Below are 21,937 nucleotides of genomic sequence, written 5' to 3'. Positions count from 1 at the left end.
TACACAGACTAAACTAGATTAGACTAAGCCAGACCAGGTAGCCGGTGCAAAACACAGATGGGGCCAGGGTGATGACAATTTGTCTTTGCATGCGTGCATGCGTGCGTGTGTGTGTGTGTGGTGTGTGTGAATGTGACAGAGGGTGGGAGTTGGGGGGAAGGTTGTCTTTGTTATCTCATGGGCATTGGAAGGTGTGCTGGTGGCTCGCATCATTTATTATTGGGCTCTTCTTCTTCTTCCTCCTCCTCCTCCTCCTTCTTCTTTCTCTCGCTATTATTGTTGTTGTTTGTATTTGTAAGATATTATTTGCACCTTAGTTTCACCCTGGAATCCTTTAATAAAAAGCAGGATGATAATAAATTGTGAGAATGTAAATGTTTGAAATGCTGTCAGCATGCTCACGTTTCATACTGTGCATCCAATCAGTGTTTCACGCTTTATTGTCTATGCAAATGACACCCCCCTAAGATCTGATCTGACACCCTGACGCCACGGCGCTAGGACCCAACGGAGCCCGTGGCGCACATGGCAAAGTGAAGCTGGTCGGGTACAAGGGGATGGCGCAAGTCCGTCTGACTAATTCTCCAACATCCTCTCTTTCTCTCTTTTTCTGCCGCTCTCTCCCACATCCCCGTTAAACCCCACAGCAACACCTTGATGCAACAACACTTCCAAATGTATTGGTCTTTAATCCCCGAGCCTGTTGGCGCACGACGCGTACGCTGCACGCACTGACGAAAAAAGTTTTTGACAGCTTCTCTTGTGGAGTGATAGCCTCGGATAGTATCCCGTACGAGTCTCGTTAGCTAAGTCCTGTCGACCCTCCCTGCAACACGGTGCCTGCACGTATCACCTGTGAAGTGTCTATTATGGTGGTGTTCCCATAACGCAGTGTGGCCGGCGCGCTTTCCCCCCTCTCCCAAAGCTGGGCAACATGAGAAACTGGCGGCGGAATAACTTTGCCTTTCTGATCGCTCTCCACGCCTTGTCCCTGTGCACGACAACAAACAATGCTGACAGACCAATTTACAACACGCACGGAGGTAAGTAAAATCTCATAAAGCTGTTAACACTTAGTAACTCAAGCATTTCTGTTCTCCTGAGCTGAGGCATGAAGTCTTTGTGTAAAGTGAATGAATGATTTGTAGTGGAGTTATTAGATAAAGCAGTGAAATGTCAATAATGTAAAATATAAAAATTTTATAGGGAGTGCGTGCTCAGTAGTGTGTTTATAGTGACCTTATTGTACTTTCTGGTAGTTTTATCTCCTCTGACATTTCTGTAATATTAATATAGCTGTTATATCTGTACACTGGGTAATAATTAACGCTGTTTACTGTCGTATCAACAGTTGTATTACCTATGGGAATACTTTACACCATGTCAAAATGATTTCCCTTTTGACATTTCTGTTCTCAGTCAGCTCAAGTTTCATTGTCATTCCGTGCAGTTGACGTTTGGGAGATAAAGAGCCAGAGGGAGAGTTTTTTTTTTTTTTTTTTTTTTCTTTTTTTTCTTGCACGTCCTGCTGCTCAAATAGATGTGGAACAATTGAGGGAAGTCAGACAGACAACCGCTGTCAGCTGGATGGATGAGGCTAACATGTAGGAGACAGCTTAATCTTTAGGTTGTAAACACAAACCACCCAGGATGTTGTTATTCTGTCCCCAATGCTAAAATTACATTTGCTGAATGAATAAGCAAGTGATGAGAGGGTATTGTGTGTATGTGACGGAGCTGGTGCGGGGATACATCTTTGTTTGTTAGTGTGTGTGTGTGTGTGTGTGTGTGTGTGTGTGTGTGTGTGTGGTCATGCCCAGAGAAAATGACATGGAGATAGAGAGAATTTACTATAATAACACAATGACTCTGACTGCACATGACTGAAAATCAGCCTGTGCAGATTCAGATTCCAAACTTTTTTCCCCTGGTATTTGTATCTCAATATCCCCAACAAACAAGTACTTTTCTCTCTCAGTGTTTCAGGTAACTCAAATGCAATGCACTTAATGCCCTGTTTAAAATTTTATCATTGCAGAGCATACAATTGCGAATGGTACCTTAGGTGCACAGCATCCATTAGTGCCAAGGAGAGGCTATAAAAATGCTCACATTAAATATCCCATATCTCCAGTGTCAGTTAACTTCTTTTTCATTTATATGCAATTCACCCAGCAAATGTTAGGTGGAAAGCAAGGTTACACAACTAATGCCTTCAGAAAAATGCACATAGTGCTCACTGTCAGTCATTTGGGGCAAAATCTGATGTCCAGGAGCAGTGGAGAGCATCATTATTGCAAATATGTAAATGATAGCAAAGCTCCTCCCCTGAAAATTACCCACACTGAGACAGAGGAAGGAAGATGCAGTACAGCAGATGTTTACTGCACACATCATTTCAATGTGGGGGTCATTAAAACTCACACTCAGAGGGTTAGCCAGTATATGAATGCATGGAGTAAAAATAGTTTTAAGGGGTAGTGTGAGAATTGAAATAGGGCAGCGCCACCTCTTTGATGTCAGCAGGATATTGAGTGCAGCTCCTTTCTGAGCTGTTTGCCATGGCCTCCATCACAGAGGAGTAGATACAGAGACCACAGTACAATGTCTTTATCATGCTGGAGTTTGTGAGTCAGTATTCGGGGACTTTGAAGGAAGGTAGAGCGCTTTTCTCAAGGCTAACTTTCCTTTAATTCTGCACAAAACTGATGGTGTCTCTCCATGGAAATGAATGTAGAATATATATTATTTTAAATGTCAGAGATTCTGCGGACTTTTGGTCTGGTGTGGTGAACATGCGAAGATCTGTGAATAGAGAATTTTCTCCGTGGCATGTTCAATCAACAGTGAAATGGAGACATTTTTCTTTAGATCACATCACATTCAAAACTGGTAGAACCCATGCAACAAGACAGCATAGCACAACATTATAGTGGTATTAGGGAATCCCAGTGTTGCAATAATGCAGTAATAGGACAAACAAATGATACAAGTAATTCAGCATTAGCAGAGTAAACATATTGAGTATTAATCAGCAGGGATAACAAGGTGCATGAGTGTGCAAGATATGGGTATAAAGTTACTGGTGCATAAATTTGCAAATATTGCCATTTTCCAGTAAAGTGCTTAGCGCATCAAAGGATTTAAAGTGAGCAATGCATCAGATAGAAAGTCTCTGGGGTGTGTGTTACCAAGAGTCCTGTTCAGCATATTGTTGGCTTTAAGTACATAATGGGTAATACTGCTGAATTTCTTTTGCAAGAAGTATTCAACAAGTAGTTATTAGAGGTGAAGGTACCATGTAACAAGGGCCCTCACCCCCCATCTGCAATTGGTCTAAGGTCAGACTGAATAACACTAATATTCCCCAAAAGTATGAGTCATCAGCTTAAGTTTTTCCCTAACTCGAAAGAATTGAGCAGTTTTGTTTTTCTCATTCGTTACTGTTTACTCAACGTTTAATTAAGGAGAAGCTCTGCAGGTTATTCCAGTTGGTTAGGCTGGGAGGTGATGAGTGTTTAAGAATTCATTTGCTGAGTGAGAGCGATGAAAATAAATCTACTTATTGAATTTAAATCACTGAAGTTTAGCATTCAAATGTGCCTTGCAATAAGTTGGTCTGCACAGCACACACACAGGAATGTCTCATATGTTTCCCATTGTCTTAAACAAGAAAGACAAGGTTGTCTTGGCACTGACGTGTGATTTTGGTGTACAACTTCAGAAGAAAAATGGATTGGAAATGATCAAAAGAGTGAGTGCTGGTGAGTTATGTTCTTGGCGTAATGATACATTTCTGGAACAAGGTTATGGAACTGTTATTGCATGAATGTTGTTTGGATGTGAAAGCTCAGAAAACCTGCATGAAAGTATTCAGCGCATTTGGAGGAATTTGTGCGACTTCATAAATTAAAAAGGTGTATGTCCTCAAAGTTCAGTTAATGCCTAAACTTCTCCAGAAAATCTCAAATACAGTGTACCTCCCACAAGAGGAAGAATAGGCCCTATTTTCAGATCTTTGACAAATGTCTGTGTGTTTCTCAGCGGCTTTTCTGAGGGTCTGATCCCTTCTCTAGGCAGAGAAAACTTGTGATCATGTCTGATTCTCATTTCAGAGATTTCAAGTGAGATTGTGTGCTTTTTTGATTTGCCATTCATCAGCAGTGAATAAATAATTAGAGAGAGGAAAATGACCTGGATTAGCCGTGAGGATATCAACTGGTCAGTCCGCAGACACCAGACAGATTTAATTAGACGGATTAGAATCTGTGTGTTGTCCGAACATCATAGAGGACAGCAGAATAAACCTCGCCCCGAGCGCCCTGAAATGCACAAACGTTGAAATTCACACACACTCCCCTCCCTCTCTAAGGAGCACAGCCCACCTTTCAGCACAGTTTCCTGGGATGTAACTCACATCCTGCAGCCTGTGGCAGAGCACTGATGTACGGCTGCCATCCTGTTAAAACGACCTCTCTCTCTGGTAAAGCCATTTAGGAAATAACCTCTTCCTGGTCTGTCTCTCAGAGTCCACAGAGTGGCTGTCGCTTGACATTTTGAGGACAGGCTGGCATTGATTTGTTGGCCATGAGGGAATGACAGACAGCGACGTCTCCCTCTGTTAAGCATCATTGGTCATTATAGTCATCAGGTTGATTTAGTATCCTGCAGCTCACCATGTGCTCTTCTGCCCAGGGATAACAAGAGCATAGATAAAGTGGATAGAAAGATCGGAGAAGACAAAGACACCAGCATGGGCGTAACTATGGTCTGAGTGGTGGAGGGGCAAACCTTATGGGGGTGGGGGTGCACACCACAGAAATCTTCAAACCTGATTTCCTGCATTTATACACAAGGTTAGACAAACTAGGTAGTTGAAATATGATGTATGCTGATGCAAATAGATGTCAATAATCAACTCTTTTTTTTTTTAATAACTTACTATTTGGTAGCTAACTAGACTAGCTGTCTAATTAATCCAACATGCAAACTATAGTGAAAAAAATCAAACATGATTTATACTCCATATGTAATGATTAAGTGACCTAACTCAATTGCATTAGCAAGCCTCACTAATTTTCTCTCTAGAATACGTTTTTGCTTTAAAATTTTAAAAACTGCGCATGAATGGAAAAAATAAAAATTTATATTAAAGTTGGTCCTATCCCTAGTAGGACTTACATCCGATGTACGCACATGCAATACTGTAATAAGAATGTGTGAAATAAGTGACAGGGAGGGAGAAAGAGACAGAGAGAAAGTGAAGAGAAGCAATAGAGACAAAGACACAGGAGATGCACAGTGGAAGAGGACAAGAGGGGAAGGCGTCACATCAGGCTCCAGAAGTGTGAGGAACTGGGTGCCAGACAGCATCCAGTGAAGTAAACCATCACCTAAAGAACACTGACAGAAAGTACTCAGACAGGGTCATGGGTGGGATGAGACGGTGGCCCTGAACTCCATCAGCGCTCAAGAAAAAAGACAGAGGGAGAGGTGCAAAGACAGTTGCCAGCCCTTCTCATCCCTTTCCTGCAACGAGTGAATGGGTCATACTTGCTGTGAAGCTCAGATGTTTCTGTTGGACAGACAATTATCTGCGAGATGAAGAAAGAAACTACTGAGTGAAGCTGACTTGATGTAGAGAGAGCAGACAGGGGAAGAGAAGAATAATGAAGAGGACTGGGGAAAACACGGAGCCAGTGCTGTCAAAACCTGTCTATGAACCACGAAGCTGTTGATATTTATACTTGAATACAGAATGAGATAGGATATGAATGTGTGAGAGTGTACAAGCAATTGTCTGATTTCAAATGAGTAAGAGGATTCAGGTGTATTGGAAGATATGGGGAATACTGTGACATACACTTTCAGATGTGTAGGGGAAAATATTGATTCCACTGAACAGTGCTTATTGTTGTTCTTTAAAAGAACGCCCTTCTCAAGAAACATTCGTTTTTGCAGGGAGGACTGGACAGGAAAGTGGGCACAGACTGATGCAATAACATGAGTTGGATTTCAAAACTCATGCATTTGTACTGAGCACTGACCCACCAGGAAGCCACACATCAATAGTTTCACAACAGAAAGGTCATCTCACAGCTGTCTCAGTATATTTACTATGAACTGTTGTTGATTGGAGTCCAGCCATGCTCTTAAACCATCAGCCTTTATGCTTTAGAAGATTTTGGTGGGGGTGCGGAGGCTGTTCTGAACAACTGAGGGCATATTATATGAAATGAAACACCGTTTGTAAGGCACAACCCGTGAGGCAGAGGCTGGATGTGCTTTGCCTGCAGCAATTTGAAACCTCTACATCTGTGTGTGTGTGTGTGTGTGTGTGTGTGTGTGTGTGTGTGTGTGTGTGTTTGGGTGTGTGCATTCTGTTTGGGTGTGCATGTGGGTCTATACATGCTCACATGCATGTATTTCCCTTTTCTGTGTGTTTTGCAAAATCCTGACACACCAAAGCTTTGGGTGTTCCTGATAGTCCCCTATTTTTGGGGGGTGAATTTAAGGGTTTTACTGTTGAAAACATCCAGTTGGACCCTTCTCCCCCACAGCTGGCTGTTAGGTGACCTAGCATGTGTGATAAGTTCGTGTAAATCCCCAAATCCTCCAGGCTGAAATCCCCACAGCTCGGAGACATAATGCCCAAGTCTGTGGAGGACAAGATGGGAATTGGCTTTTCCACTGTTGCTCCTGCAGGATGGGAGTGGGAGACAGAGGCAAATCCCACTAACCCACTCTGAGGAGTCTCCTATTACCATTATTTCACTGTGATCTGCTGACCCTGTTGCTTACTCCATCAGGCCCATAATTGGCTGCTCTGTTTGGAAAGGGGATGGGGGTCCCACATCCAGGATTAGCACCCCCTCAGCTGCAGCTCTAATTACCACATAGAGTGTGTCATCATGGGGGAAGACAGCAGTAAGGGAGTTTCTAATAGAGGGAGGGATTGTGGAAATGAGGCAAAGAGGGAACAGTCACATTCTCAGTTCCTGCAAATGGCTGTGGGACTTCATCTGTCTCTTTTTGCCTGTCAGCCCCTTTCTCCTCCACCCCGTCTCTCTCTGGCCCAGCAGGTTCCTTGGTTCCTCCTTCTACTGTAACAAGCTCATAATGGTTGGATGGAGTGACAAATCCTCCAGCTCCCTCTCTTTCCTCTCTATCTGTTTTATTCAACTCGTCCCACTCGGCTCGTTCAAAGAATCCTGTCATTTCTTCCAGGTATAGAGATACCAGTGGGAGACGAATCAAAGGGCAGAGGTGAAAAAAGTCGTAAAACATCTCACTTAAGTTAAAGTTTGCCACAGTTATTTTGGTGAAATCATACCTAAGCGAGTATAAAACTATTGGTGCAAAACGTAACTTGAGTGAAAATAAAAAGCAGTTTATTGGAAATGTACTACAAGTAAAATTTACTGAAAACAAATGTTGTTACATATCATTTCTCCCATGCTCTGAAAGAAGACAGAAAGACTTTTGCATAATGTATATAGTATCTCTGCCAGGCAGCAACCTGAAGGAGAAATTGTGTGTGCGTGTGTGTGTGTGCACACCTATTCTCATAAACTACTGGAGCCTCAAATTTTTTTGTGCACATTGATGATGCTGCACAGCTGTAAAAAATGACACATGAAACAGCCGTCACTGTTTCATGTGTCAGTGGACTGCTTGCCTAATCTTTGAGAGAAAGAAAGAGACCTTTAGTGGTAATTTGGAATTTTATTATTTTAATTTGAGCTCTTTTTGAAATGCCATAAGACCTCTGGCAAGGAGCCATAGGTTTATAATGTAAGTAATAAAGAGAAGCTTTGGGACTTTTACAGTATATTTTATATAGTGCACAGATTATATTTGAGTCATGCAGCAATTTAATTTGTAATTTGAAAAGTTTTTGACAGTACAGTTGGCTGCTGAGTCTTTCCTGAGTTTTGCTCAGGACATAGGGTAGCCTGTAGCCTGGAAAAGCTATGCCTGGTGGAAATCTGCGCTCTACTGAGTGCTCTCTTCTTGTTTGCTACGTAGACAAGTCTGGGAGTCAGTACATCACACAATATTGATTTTAACATCAGCAGAGAACTTTAAGTCCTTAAGTAGTATTATATAAAATAAATACTTTTTTAGAAGATTTAAACTCTTGGATTGACATCGACGCCTCTAATACTTTGAAGATATTTTGACATTTATATTAACATCATTAAAGACACTGTGAAACAGTGATACCAGCATAATTAGTTGTCCCTACTGTGTAAGTGTTTTTGTATTTCATTCTAGAGACATGAAATTAGTCTTAAAAAGTCAAAAACAATAGGATGTATTGTATCTATCAGTGTATCAAATACTTATTATGGTGTAGTTAAAGGTTTTTCATATGACATTTTTAATATATATGCATCATTTAAAACGACACAAAAGGAAGAGTTTGTATGCATTTGTTCATGTGAAAATCATGTAAATCAGAAGTCACAGCATCCATTTCCGTTAGATATTTTGTGACAAAATATCTAACAGAACATCATGAAAGCTTCAACTTGCTGCTCAGAATCAAAGAAATCCCAGCACGACGGGCAGTCCACCATGCACTGAGACAACGAAAGCTGTCTGACCTTTTCCCTTGAAGTTTTCGCTAAACCTGGCAACCAAGAAAGAGGCTTAGATAAACTAGTCCACCCACCCAAACACTGCAAAGCTGAAGCTGGCCCTGGCCTAAAGTACAATCATTTCTCTCTCACTTTAATGATTTATGGCGTATCTAAGACTATCTAATATGTTTGTAAGTTTTGGTATTCATAATAATCCTCAAGTGTGCCTGTAGACTAATAAGTACTTACAACGCCTGTAGGCAACCAGCCTGAATGTCATGTCACGTCTAGCTACAGAGGTCAGCCGACACACGGCGAGGTAGATACATTTTTATTCCATCCTTTTCAACCAAAACATCCTTGAAGAGTGTATTCATGCTTTATCCTTAAACATTAGCTGCACCAGGCAATTACAGCTTTGGTCAGTGTCTCGCTGAATCCACCGTAATTTCCGTCTTATTGTGAAAGAACCTGAACCAACATGATGTAAGCCACAGTTCAGCGTGCTCCTCAACATGAAGCACTGAGACATGAAAAACATATTTTTACACTCGTTCTCCTTGGAGAAAAAGAAGCCTAGATATGTTTCACTAGATGTTTTTCGTTCACCAGTTGTAAGAGCCTTTTCATTTAAGTTGCTTCTAGCATCAAACATCACTCTATTCATATCCAGCCTTTAGCTAACACTTCAGAGAGCTTTGAGTGTACTCCTTTTTTTTTTTTTTTTTCACCAACGCTGTCTGGCTTTGCTTGTGTTTCATTAGTCGAGGAACATTATGTCTACAATGAACTGTGTCAGTGTTGGGAGCCTTTTATTATTTGTAGAAAGGATTTATCAGGAATCCTTAACAGTGGGAATAGTGGAGTACTGTCTTTGATCTCTAAACCATATACCCACAATGTCAGAAGGAGGGGTGTTTGATATGAGGGGAGATCCACATCTTATTTTAGTACTTGGTTTCACACTTTACAAAAAGACTAAATATGAAAGACAGAAAGAATTAATGTTTTTCTGAAGTGCCTCGGTCTTTTTGCTGATCAAATAAACGCAAGGGCAACCCCACAGATGTCACCGTCTCACTGATGTTGAAAGTTGAGTTAGATGCCGTTTTTAATACCATGGATGAGTCTTCATTAAGATAGTCATGAGCTGTACTGTATTTCAAAGCCACTTAATTCGCCATTCTCTTTGTTGAGGGCTTTTTGTTTCCGAGGGCACAACGTAGGTGTAGCATCCGTTGCCGTATTTAGGTCAGTGGTGTTTTCATAGGGAATCGGTAATTGGATGTATACAGAGAGCTTAGCTAAGGTGTTTGCATAGCTCCTTTGTTCCACTTTGACCCAAAAGATGAAAACATTTAAGCGTCTCAAGTCTTCAGACTGCTTGTGGAGGGGATGATGCAGTTTGCCCTAATGTGACGTGGAAGTTGAGAGGGCACTAAAGCCACTATGACTTTGACTGAAATCATCCCTATGAACTGCACTTTCCTACGTCTCACCTGTAAAACTCCTAAACACACACCAGATAATGATATGATAACGATGATTACAGTGTCTGTACTCATTATAACTACTCTGCATAAAATGTGTTTCAGTTATGATGTAAAACACTAGTAATTACCATTAAAATTCCTAATTCCTAATTATGTGCTATTGAACAACTGATGATGCTGATCATTTAACTTAAAATATGTACATCAGTGATGCAACCCTTTTGCTCAGTTCAGGGGTTTACACGCACACACTCAGTGCAGCTGTAAATGTGTTTGTGTACAGGTCAGTAAAATGAAAATGTCATGAAATAGTAGACCTTTCACAGCTAATGGGAACACCTGTCTCACTTCAGGCCAGTGTTTGCAGCTTGGTTGAACACCTTATTCATTTCCTCTGCTTGATGTGGGTGAGTTGGTAGCAATTTTATGATAAATATGAAATGTGCAAACCATTTGCACCGCTCGCCATATGCAATATTTTTCTACTATCTCGAATACACCCTCTGCCTCTCTTTGAGGTTGCAGGGCCATGTATAGTTCACATCAGCTCATTATATGCACAGTTTCCCTGATGTAACAGTTTTAGCTGTTTTGACAAAGTGGAAGACTTTAATATTTGGCATTATTTATAGGGATGCACAATATTGGAGTTTTTGCCGATATCCATGATATTTTCCAACTATTTTTGCTGATGCCAATGCCGATACCGATAAATGCACATGTTTTTTCCACCTAATTGCAGAGAACATCAAGTCTCTCCTGCAGTGGAATTCACATTTTATTATACCTGCTCTGACTGTGAAGGTCCACTGGCAGATGCAAACATAAAATACAATGCTCTTCAAAATGTACACATTCCACTGGGCGAAATAAGAAAACTACTTCAACTTAGGCGATGTACTTGACATATTTATGTTCTTTTCATTTTCTTTTTCTTTTGAAATAGCTTTGTGTGATTCTCTCCCTTAGAATATCATGACAACAGCCACAACCGGGGCAGATTTGACCTATCTCACATATCAGCATGTCATATTGGCAGATCTCTTCATTTTAGGCCAGTACCCATATTTCATTTCTAAAGCTGATATTGGCCAATACCAATGCCATGCCAATATTATCGTGCCCCCCTAATTATTTAACAGATTTGGAAAAATTTGCAATACTATGCCATGCAAGTAAAATTTAATTTAGAAGTTATTATATTGTGACATTTTATTGAGGAATTGATTAGTGAGTGTTTAGAGTGTAAATGTGTTATTATTACTAAATTTATTTTTGTTTTTAGTATTAGCTTTTACTGTTTGTGGGGGTTTTTAAATCTTTTTTAAGATTATTCTTTATTAGACAGTCATGGTGGAGAGAGTCATGAAAGACACGGTGGGCCACCAGGATGCCCCAGTATTGTGATATTTTGATGAGACAATATCGCAGTATTTGTTTCTGGATATCAGCCAAGCCTACTAGTAAATCACTGCTGGTTGAGGTATTTGTCACACAGAGTTGAATGAAGATGTGGAGGCGGTGGTTTAGTTGTTGCAGTAGCTTAATAATGTAAGCAGAGCAGGGAATGAAGTTGCTTTCTTGGAGGCTGCTAATGCTGAGGGTCCATGGAAGACAGGCTGCAGTGCTGGGATTTAATAGCAGTAGTAGCTGTAGATGAAGTTGTACTTATTCTCTTATTCCATTGTCTCAACATCCTAAACATGCACCAAACCATTTACTGCCACAAGAAAGGCTCATACTAGACCAGCCTTTGTTAAAATGAATAGGTGCAGAGTGGATATTTGTGATGCAGCCCAGGCCACCGAGCCTGCTTCAAATGATAATGTTTCTCATAATGGCTTTGACAGTTTCATTTGCAACCTCCTCATTATCAAATCTACGTATAATGGGCGTTCTCATGCCCTTATTAAAGGCTGATTCTTGGGGCTGAGAAAGAGCACAGAAGTCAAGTCTCCATGGCCCAGCTGTGCTTCCTCTCTCTTCATGAGAACTCATCTAAGAGCAGCTGAGACCAGGCCCACATTGTGAGGAGGAGATACACTGTGAAAAAGCTCAACGTTGAGTTTGGATTGCAACATAAAAGATAACACAGAATGCAACCACTAAAGACTCTTCCACTTTTCTTGTGCCTTCTCTCTCCTCTCCCTCAAATTCTCCCTTCATTCCATTTTTTATGACCGTCCACAGAAGTGCACAAAAAGTGATGAAATTCCTATACTGTGTTAAAAATGTAAAAAAAAATAGGAATATAGTTCCTTGCACAATATGGCATGTAACAGTGGTAACCATGCTTACACAAATCTTTCATGTGGAACATAAAACTCCCAGTGAACAATATTAAAAACTGTATTTTTTTTCCTGCAGCATACATTACAATCAAAATATGTGACATGTGATCTTCTCTCCCTTTTATACATTATACCTTATAGAGTTTGTATGCAGATCTATTTTATTATAATCAGTGCAGGTGTCGTATGTCCCATTAGATTTAATTTATATATATATTTATATCACTCTCTCTGTCTTTGCTCTACTTTTCCACTCTCTTAACACCTTGCCTGCGTCCTTCATCCCTTATTTTGTTCAGTTGCCCCCCTCTACCCCACCGTCTATTCCATATACTGTTCCTCTCAAGAGAGACTCCATGGGAACATTGCTGATTGGGCATATATTAGGTGTGAATGAAAAGTAATGTATTCTGTTTGTAGCAGAAACCAAAGAGAGCCACAATAATGCTGCACATATTCATTTTTCATTTATTATTTATGGATCTATATTGGCTTCCTGGCCATAACCTCGCTCCAATAGAAGCCCAAACACCGAAAGAGTCTTGAAAGTATCTCCAATCCATAAAGTACCATAACAGTGAGTAATGAGGCCGATTTTGTCGAGTCAAACACCATCCATTTGTATCAAATAACTGTGGGTCATTTTGTTTGTTTACATCGGTGGCTGTGTCTCTCCCCTGCTGAGCAAAGTGGACACCAGCTGCCACTGTTTGAATTCACTTTACTCACCAGCCAATTAGCAATACCGTTCAAGCCTGGAGCGCAATGGCGGATCTGAATTCTCCTTGTTAGATCAACATTCTACAGTGGGCTTTAAATGAAGGTCTAGTTTGCAAGGCTATTTAAAGACAGTGGGGGGAGAAATGTTTTTTTGGCTGCCAAACAGTCTTTGGTTTTTGATGTATGACCCATAGCTGATTTTCCCTCGTCTGCAATATGGGAATATGACTGTGGTTGGCTTAGCAATCGCGATGCTCACCAGAAAACATGAGATTAACCCAGTTTTACTCAGAATTCCAGAGGTTCCCAAAGAGGATGAAGCCCATGAGAATGATCATGAATGTTAAATTTTCTACCCTGTGAGGATGGAGCGTTTCTGTTTGAGAGCGATGATGGATGTTTTATACACGCTTTAATTTTCAATCTGTTTGCAGCCTGGTATACACAGACATGGGGACACACACAAACATGCCTGCATGCACATGCACATACACACTAATGCACACACTGAGTCACCTCTTCTCCTGCATCGGCATTGTTTAATTAACACAGGCTCATTCAGTGTCTAAACGAATTGCAAGGGAGGCTATAGTGGAAACGTTGAAGGCTTTTATTAACAAGACGTTTGCCTGACCTTCTTTTTATAGCGGCTTCTTAATGATACTCTAACCACAGTCTGCAGTCTTGGTTATACAGCTCCCTCTGTCTGACGCGGTTTTCACGCACCACTAAAGTCAACAAACTACTGTCGGCACGTGCTCAAATACCCCATAAAAAATAAGAGCTCCCTATTCATGCCCTTGTTAGGTTATTATGCGCTGTGGATGAATGGGGAGTCTGGGCCACACTAAGAGCACGCTCCGTCGCGCAGTCTTTTTGAAGTTGGAAGCAACGCAGTTTCACTGGTGCAAGAGTCATCGCTCAGCCTCATCTTCAAAGACAGCGACATCAGACTTTTAAGAGACAGAGCGGTTGAAATTAAGACATCTCCAGCTGGGGAGGTGAGGGGGAGGCAAAAATAAACAAGCATTATGCCTGACAGTGCTGGCGCGCCGTGTACTACTGAACTTTTGTTGTACCCAGCAAGCGTGCGTGAAGTGGTGCGCGCACATGAACGCACACTGTATCTGCATACCTCAGGAGTTTAGAAGACACCAGTGATCTCGCGGCGGGCTCCCGCAATTTTCCTTTGGTGTTGGCAGGGGTGTTATCACCTTTCACAGCCTCTCCCATCTCCTGTGTCTGCTCTGCTCATTCTCTTCTCTTCAGTGTCACCCCTCCTCTTCGCTCCGGGTTTGTGGCACTTCACAGCAGCCCCACAAGGCCCATTACAAGACATGCACAGCGAGGCCATGGGAGCGTAGGGACAGCCACAGTGGTCTATGGGAGAAGAGGGGGAGATTCCCACATTCTGCTTGATGCCACTGATATGGGATAATATATGCTACCCTATGCTGTATATTTTCCATACTGCATGTGTCCCAAATGAGCAGTCTTTTCAGCTAATTAAAATAATTGGTTTCTCACTGTGCTCATTTTACTTTAGCATGAGAAAACATTATGATACAAAAGAGTAAAAATGAAGTTGTGTTGAAATTGTGAAGTGAAAGAGGAGAAGACAGGAGCTAAAATTTGTATGTGTATATATATATATATATATATATATATATATATATATAGATAGATAGATAGATAGATAGATATACAGAATATAGATATAGGTATAGATATAGATATAGAGCGAAGGGAAGGCTAATTTAATTTTTACCCAGGCTTTTTTTTTATGCTTCATCTCTGTCTAGAGACATCGTAAGGGCTGAGTTCCTCATAAGCTGTGTGAGAGCATCTATTATTGATGCTCTGTCTGTGGCTGTGGTGGTATTGCACAGGCCCTTTGGGGGACACCACGTCTCCTCACAGGAACAAGACTGAGCTTTTACTCTTTTTCTCGTGTTTTTTTTTCTCGCTCTCTTTTTTTTCCAGCAGCAGTCCACAGTCTTTAATAGTGCAGTGCAGTGTGTCTGAGGTCTGCCTGCTGCTGTAGAAGATTCTTTTTTTTTTTTTTTTTTAATATGAAATATTATTGGTCTCCTTGAATTATTGAGGACTTTACACAGTGAGTTTAACCCATATTTCTCACCCCTTTGTCTGCCTAGCTTTTCTTTGCGTCAGTGATGTTTGAAGTGCGCTCAAAATCTGAACAGGGAAATTTTCATGAGCAAATGCTGTTATCAGAATCACCACAAGCAGTGAGTTAAGCACAGAGGTAAAGTCGGTAGTGATTTTGCCATCTTGCCATTTTGTTCATCATCAGTAATCACTCTGTGTTCCATGAATCTGTTTGCAGGGAGTGGTCCAGACAAGGTGGAGTGGCAGGGGTCTGCTGTTAAACCGCAGCACTATGGGACCACAGTACCTCAGCTGCTGGAAGGCAAGGAGTTCAGACCTCTCAGCCAGCTAACAGCCAGGGTAAATATTCACAAGACCACTTAGCAGCACTCGTGAAATGCTAATAAGCCTTGCTGGTGTTGTTGTGCTTCAGCGAGCCCAGCCAAGTACAGATGCCTGCTTTTTTGTTTGCCTTTACTATATACCTCTCTCCCGCTTGCCTGAGCCTCTGTAGAAATTCCCTTCCTTTGGTCTGTTTATCCTATGCCGGTTTCCCTTTGTGGTTTCCCTGCTCACTAGCTCCCTCTCTTTTGTTTTGAATATGTCTTCTTGTTTTGTTTGTTGAGTTAGCCCCCTAGGCGGTACAAACTGTGAAACTATTCCTGAAACTTGTCAGCCTTTCAGGAGTCAGCAGTGCACAGGCGTGCTGCTTTGATATGATATGGGGGGCTGAAGCAGCCTTGTCACACCCTGCTGACTGTGTCACGTCTTTCCTGACCCATAAGATACATAGATAGATACATACATACATAAATGCATACTTCCATACATTCATACCAGTGTCAAAGAAAAATCATAGCTAAAATACTAGTTGAACTGAAAATGATGACAAAAACTGATTGAAAATACCCTGAGAAATGAAATGATTCACTCAGTTCATGATTCATGATTTGATATTGTAGCGATATTGAAGAAATTTTGAATGAATGAAAAATATGATTGAAAAAGATATAATCAATGCAAAATAGTGTTTTCTTCTTGTTTTTATATTTTAAACATCCTCAGACCCCAGCTGTTGAGAACTGAACACTTGAACGAAAGTACAAATTGTAAACAAAATGTGTTGCAGCACTTTTACTGCATCGAAAATAAAAACAAATGAACAACAGACAAAATCACGATCAGGAATGGGGCATCCTTAATCTCCAGGTGCTGCAGGCTTAATCTTTTTGCAGTCTTATCCACTGGCTGTGCACTGGATGCTCTGCTCTCCCAGATGCAGCATTTTTTTATGTGCTTAGTTTTTTTTTCTATTTCTAACCACTGATCTATAATATTTTAGCAGAGATGTATGATATTATTTATTATAGAGCAGTATTTCTAACAGCCAAGTCGAGATGTTGCATGTTAAACTGTGCACAGGAGGCACTCAAGGTAGATACTTTATTCTCCTCTTGCTATTTATTTGACTGCAGCTCTCCACAATTTGCATTACTGCTTTTTTGGATTGTAAGTATCATGACGCAATATATTATTACACCCCTAATGCACAGTGCATAAACGTTTACTACAAAAAGTGTTGCCCTGTCACTGACCAAATTTGCTTTCCCCTTGATTGTCTTTTGCACACGGCATTAGAGTAAGATTTCCTCAAATTTCCATGCAGAATATAGGCTTGTCTATTTCCAAATTATATAATTGCTAAAGGAAAGAGTTCAGAGAGTATCATGTGTAATGCAATCAGACAAGCAATAAAGTATTAGGCCTACAAATAGAGTGACCGAATTACGACTAAATTAAAATGACACTAAGTAGACTAATCAAATCAGAGAGCAAAGCCCAGCAATAAGCAAAAAAAGGTGCATTAATATCGAAATTGTTGAGCTGGTGAGTGACTCAGTGTCTTGCTCAAGGACATGTGCTTGCCCACACAAGGCCTTGAACCTCCAGTTTCTGGTTGAAGCACAGTCTCCCCAATACAGCTCCATCCTGCTGCTAATATTGATAAGCGCTGAGTCAAACCAGCACTGTCTGAACCCACACCTGTGGCCTTAAGACCACGGCAGGCAGGGAAAACCCAACGTGCCTGGCCCACTCTGGCTGGAAAAGAAAATGTTTGAAATCTCGCCTCCCCCACCACAGCTTAAGGAAACTTTTCCAGATGAGGGAAATGCGTAGGTGTTGAGCACTCCCAGGGTAATCAAACATTTTTCCTGGTGCGGGGAAATCACCATCCAAGAGGAGCGGGTTTTCCAGTTTTACATTGCTTTCCTCATTTCCATATGAGAGAGGCACTGATGTTGTTTATCACTCCAGCTCTAAGAAAGCATGTCGCATATGCTGGCGGGAGATGTTTGCGTATGTATCAGACCAACTGCTGCTGACATTTTTTACAGGACATACATCAGTTTTACAATAGGCTCTCTGCAAACCAACCTCCCCAAATTAAACTGACCACAGGGGCAACGAGTGAATGTCCTGTCAGAGATTGCAGTAAGACTTATCCCTCCTCGTACAACAGATTTATTTGTCTGGTCCATGTGCCAACAAAAGGTTATCGAGTAGCTCCAGCATACTGCAGAGTTATTACTTACAGTCCTGGCTGATGGGGTGACCTCACATGAACTGGGTAGGAACTGGTGGTTGGTTATACATGTATGTTCATACCCCACCCACCCATCCGCCCACCATCCAACTTATCCTTGTGTGTGTCTGTTGTTTTTTTTGTCTTTCTTTCAACCTTTCTGTGAGCCAGGATATGTGAATGTTTGCTTTTTTTCCCCCTTGTTCAATTCCCTTTGTCTTTCTGTCTGTCTTTCTCTTGTGTTTTTTTTCCTCGTGTTGTCAGGCTGTTTGGATGACAACACGGACCTTAGGCATGAATCCGCTTTTGAATGAATCCAGTTTGTTTTTGTCCTCTCAGATGGGTATTGTTCCCACACTCCAGCAGCAGCTTTTCATCAAGATGTCTTGGTTTGCTGCTGACTTGAGCTATTTGCATACGATTTGAAGTTTTTTTTTTTTTTTTTTTTTTTTTTATTATTATTATATATTTTTACATTTCTCTTTTTTGTCATAAATCGTGCAAGAAGCCTCCAGCGTCAGAACGTCATTTCCCATGGGCCTTTGCAGCCATAAATCATCGGTGCTGAAAATGAAGAAATTAAGTGTCATTGAGGTCTGAAATACGCAGATAGTCATCATAACTGTCAACAGCTGCACCGAAATACAAACAAACTCTCTCAACCAAAGCAGAAACCACTTATAATATTGTTATGTCTGGCAAAAATAAAAGAACTCATGTTGAAGTCCTTCAAATGTTAGCCATATATATGTATTATCTTTTTGCAGATCTTAGCGTATTCACTGTCTATTTGTGTCTATCATAGACGTGCAATGGAAAGATAATGAAGCAACTATCTGGAGGCACAGCTTTTGTGCCTCCAATTGTTTGAATTGTGTATATTCATATGCATTCAATATCTAGAGTCCAGGGCAGCTGCTTTGGTGTCATACACAGACCTGGGCTCGTCCTGTTTCACCAACACTATTCAAAACCTCTGATTCCTAGTCACATCCTGCTTGATATACAGCTTCCAATAGCTTCCCAGAAATGCTGATGCCTAGTCTACAACTTGCGTGTGTCAGGCAGGATGGGAGAGACCCAGGTTTTCCCTCACCCTTCCTATCATCTGTTTATATTTCAGGGTTATACTGCGTCACTTCAGCTGGTAGTTCGCGTGGAAGGTGAGCAGCTGGTTCTGGTGCTGGAGAAAAATGAGTGAGTCCTCTTCCGCTTCATATCATCATGTTTTTCACTACTCACTGTGGGCAAAGGGATATGGAGGAAACGGGGTGTTTTTTATGTTAATGAAATAGGCCCACAATGGATAAACTCACGGGATGTCCTCAGCTACGGCTGGCTAGAGCTATAGCTGGAATATTCAAAAGAAGATGATGTTGTATGGGTCCAGGCTATATAGTGCGGTATATTCAAGGAGGGGGAAAATAGTGTGTCCTCTTGTGATAGGGCTCTTTTATGGTTGAGTCTCTCTAAAGGGCTAGAAGATGAAAGCTGATAAAGAAACAGGCAGATGTGAGCTCTGAGGACATGCTTGTCCTCCACTCCCTCTCCTTTGCTCTCCTTTTTTTTTTTCCTCGCATCAGTCCACTCCCTCCCAGACTGTGGAAAATAACACTGAACCGTGAAACTGAAGGGGGTGGGGAGGATCATGTGGAGTTTATAAATCTGTAGACACACACACCCACACACCCACACACAAACTAGTAAATATACAAGCTCAAACTATAGGAGTGCTGAAGAAAGAGTGCATAAAGGCCAGGTTGCTTGTCTGAGGCAATTTACAGTCTCACAAGAATGACATTGCTGAATCAGACCTTGCTTCTGCCGGTGTTGCTTATCCAGGGGAGCAAGTGGAGACAATATTTTATCCTGTGGCCTTGTGTGTACAGATACTGACAGTAGCATTATAGATGTGCATAACTGGACAGACTCTGATCACTGGCAACAATACAGATTAGACCTCGGAGATTATCAGGCTGCTCTGATTTCAATCACAGCCCTCAGTAGGATATAGAAATATATCTATATTGATATACTGACTAATACTGACTGTCTGTTGGTCCCTGTTGAATAATACCTATCATACTGTGTGTGATTCCACCTATCTACACATGTAGATATGTAGAGAGGAGGAAAGCAAGTCTTTCTTTTTTACTGTACACAGCTGGGCGATATGAGCGAAATCAAGTCTCACAATTTCTTGGAATGAATACTTCCATATCTATATTGTGACAATAATGAAGAGATGACTGTTGATGCTTTCATAAGGTGTTTAAACACAAGAGATTTTTGATAAACAACCATTAGTATTGTGGATATGATAATCAAACAGCTAATAAGTTCATAAAACTGGATCCACTTATGTCATATCATGATATTACTATATGCAAAATAATGTCAATTATAATAATATCAATCTTTCATGAAATGCGCCATCAAAAAATAAATAAATTGATATTCTAGTGTAGAGATGAAAAACAGGTTGTTCAATTCTGATGTCTTTATATTAGCTAATTTGTCTTGAAAGCTCAGGAAAGAAGGTAAGATGGGCTGTTCATCTAATTTTTTCTTTGATTGATTTTCGCACTACAATTATGCATTCATATTTTGTATTGTATTCTGTGCCACAAAGGCCTGATTGTTTGATTGAATGTAAAACTGGACTTTGTGCAGTATTATATTTAGAAATGTGTGTGCTGCACTCTGCATGTGGATCATACTTTTGAACATCAATGTCTTTTGAACGTCAATCATGTCCATGTTTTACATCCTATGTTCAATATCCCACTATTGTGAATCTGAAATTTCTACTAAAATCTAAAGTTTAGAGGTGTCAAGATTATTTCAGCAGGCTGTCTAAGCAGGTGCACATACAGTCCATAAAATACCCTCCTCACTATTTCATATCTTTTCAATCTTCACTCAGGCTAGTCTGGTGACCCTGAGACAGCCACCAACACTACACCCAATATCTTACCTGACAAACAAATTTAAAACTTCCAATATTAAATTCCCCTGCTCCGAAATCACACACTGCCTATGAAAACATGATCTCGACTGACCCTTCCTATCCCCGTTCTTCACACAACCTCCTCTGACCTCAGCATCAGCTGTGAGTCATCCGTCACCAGCCCAGGGCCCAGTAGCATGTTGCCATTCCCATCCGGCCTGTTCCCTGTCAGGCCAGATGTGTCCTCTGATATCGCTTCACCGGTTCAGCCAACTCAGAACAGGTGGTCCCTGACCTCTGTGTGTGTTTGTGTGAGTGTGTGTGTGTGTGTTGTTTGGGCTGTTACTGTTCTGTCTGAGGGAGAGAGCGAGAAATGAGGAAGTCATGACATCCTCTCATTAGAAATATGGGAGATGTGTGAACTTGCGGAGGTTACTTGCTCAGACAAAAATACTGCAAGTCAAAATAAATTATACTGGCACTTAGACTTTATTCTTTCCATCTCTGTGCATGGGGAAAATTATTTAATACAGCTACTTTTTAGTGGCACTAAAATCCCAGGGTGTTACAGTCCTGTATGAACAAATTTATTGAATAATTTAAATTGACCTTTAAAAAGTATAGAATTAAGGGGAAAGGGTCGAGTGCACTTACTATACGATTTATAGCAAGATGGTAAGTACTCTGCATGAGTCATGTTATTGGCTTTGAGTGTTGGTGTGCTGAACTGAGAGCAAATAGATTTGGATGCAGGGAACTTAAGAGCTTAGTACACTAAGTGATGCCTCTTTGTGCTGAGTTATTGCAGTTTTTACTGTAAGCACTCATCCTTTTTGTGTTTGAATCTGCTGAACCTGTACGGTTTCCTCATTTGGCACCGCTGCAGAGCACACCTGGTCCAAGGCCAACGTGAAATGATCTAGGTCCTGCCCAATATAAACAGACTACCACATCCAATTAATAAGCTGCTGTTTGTTAGCTGCCTTTTGGCCACTTCCCAAATAGTCCTGGCCCCTGCAAGTACACTGATCGCACCAGAGGCTTGAGGAGAGAAATCGCCACGGGGTCTCAAGTGTGTGTGTGTGTGTGTGTTTCGGGAGTTTCATTAGATGACATACACCATACACCAAGTCTGATGTATTGGCTGTTGATATGGTGATTGTGTGCATGTGTTTTTTTTGGTAATTCTGTGTTTACAAGCTCTG

At 41.0% G+C, this 21,937-nt stretch overlaps 1 protein-coding gene across 1 annotated transcript in view; it reads left to right on the top strand.

Moving 5' to 3' along the window:
- The first annotated feature begins 934 nt into the window (after positions 1 to 934).
- adam12b (ADAM metallopeptidase domain 12b) overlaps positions 935 to 21,937 on the top strand; it is an 86,782-nt gene continuing 65,779 nt past the window's right edge. Inside the window, exons 1-3 of the mRNA XM_030071091.1 lie at positions 935 to 1,043; positions 15,437 to 15,558; positions 18,906 to 18,979. Of these exons, the coding sequence (XP_029926951.1) occupies positions 935 to 1,043; positions 15,437 to 15,558; positions 18,906 to 18,979 (305 nt within the window). The remainder of the gene's footprint in view (positions 1,044 to 15,436; positions 15,559 to 18,905; positions 18,980 to 21,937) is intronic.

Source organism: Myripristis murdjan, chromosome 15, assembly GCF_902150065.1.
Source record: "Myripristis murdjan chromosome 15, fMyrMur1.1, whole genome shotgun sequence".
Taxonomy (NCBI): domain Eukaryota; kingdom Metazoa; phylum Chordata; class Actinopteri; order Holocentriformes; family Holocentridae; genus Myripristis; species Myripristis murdjan.
This window is presented reverse-complemented; position numbering and strand designations above follow the sequence as displayed.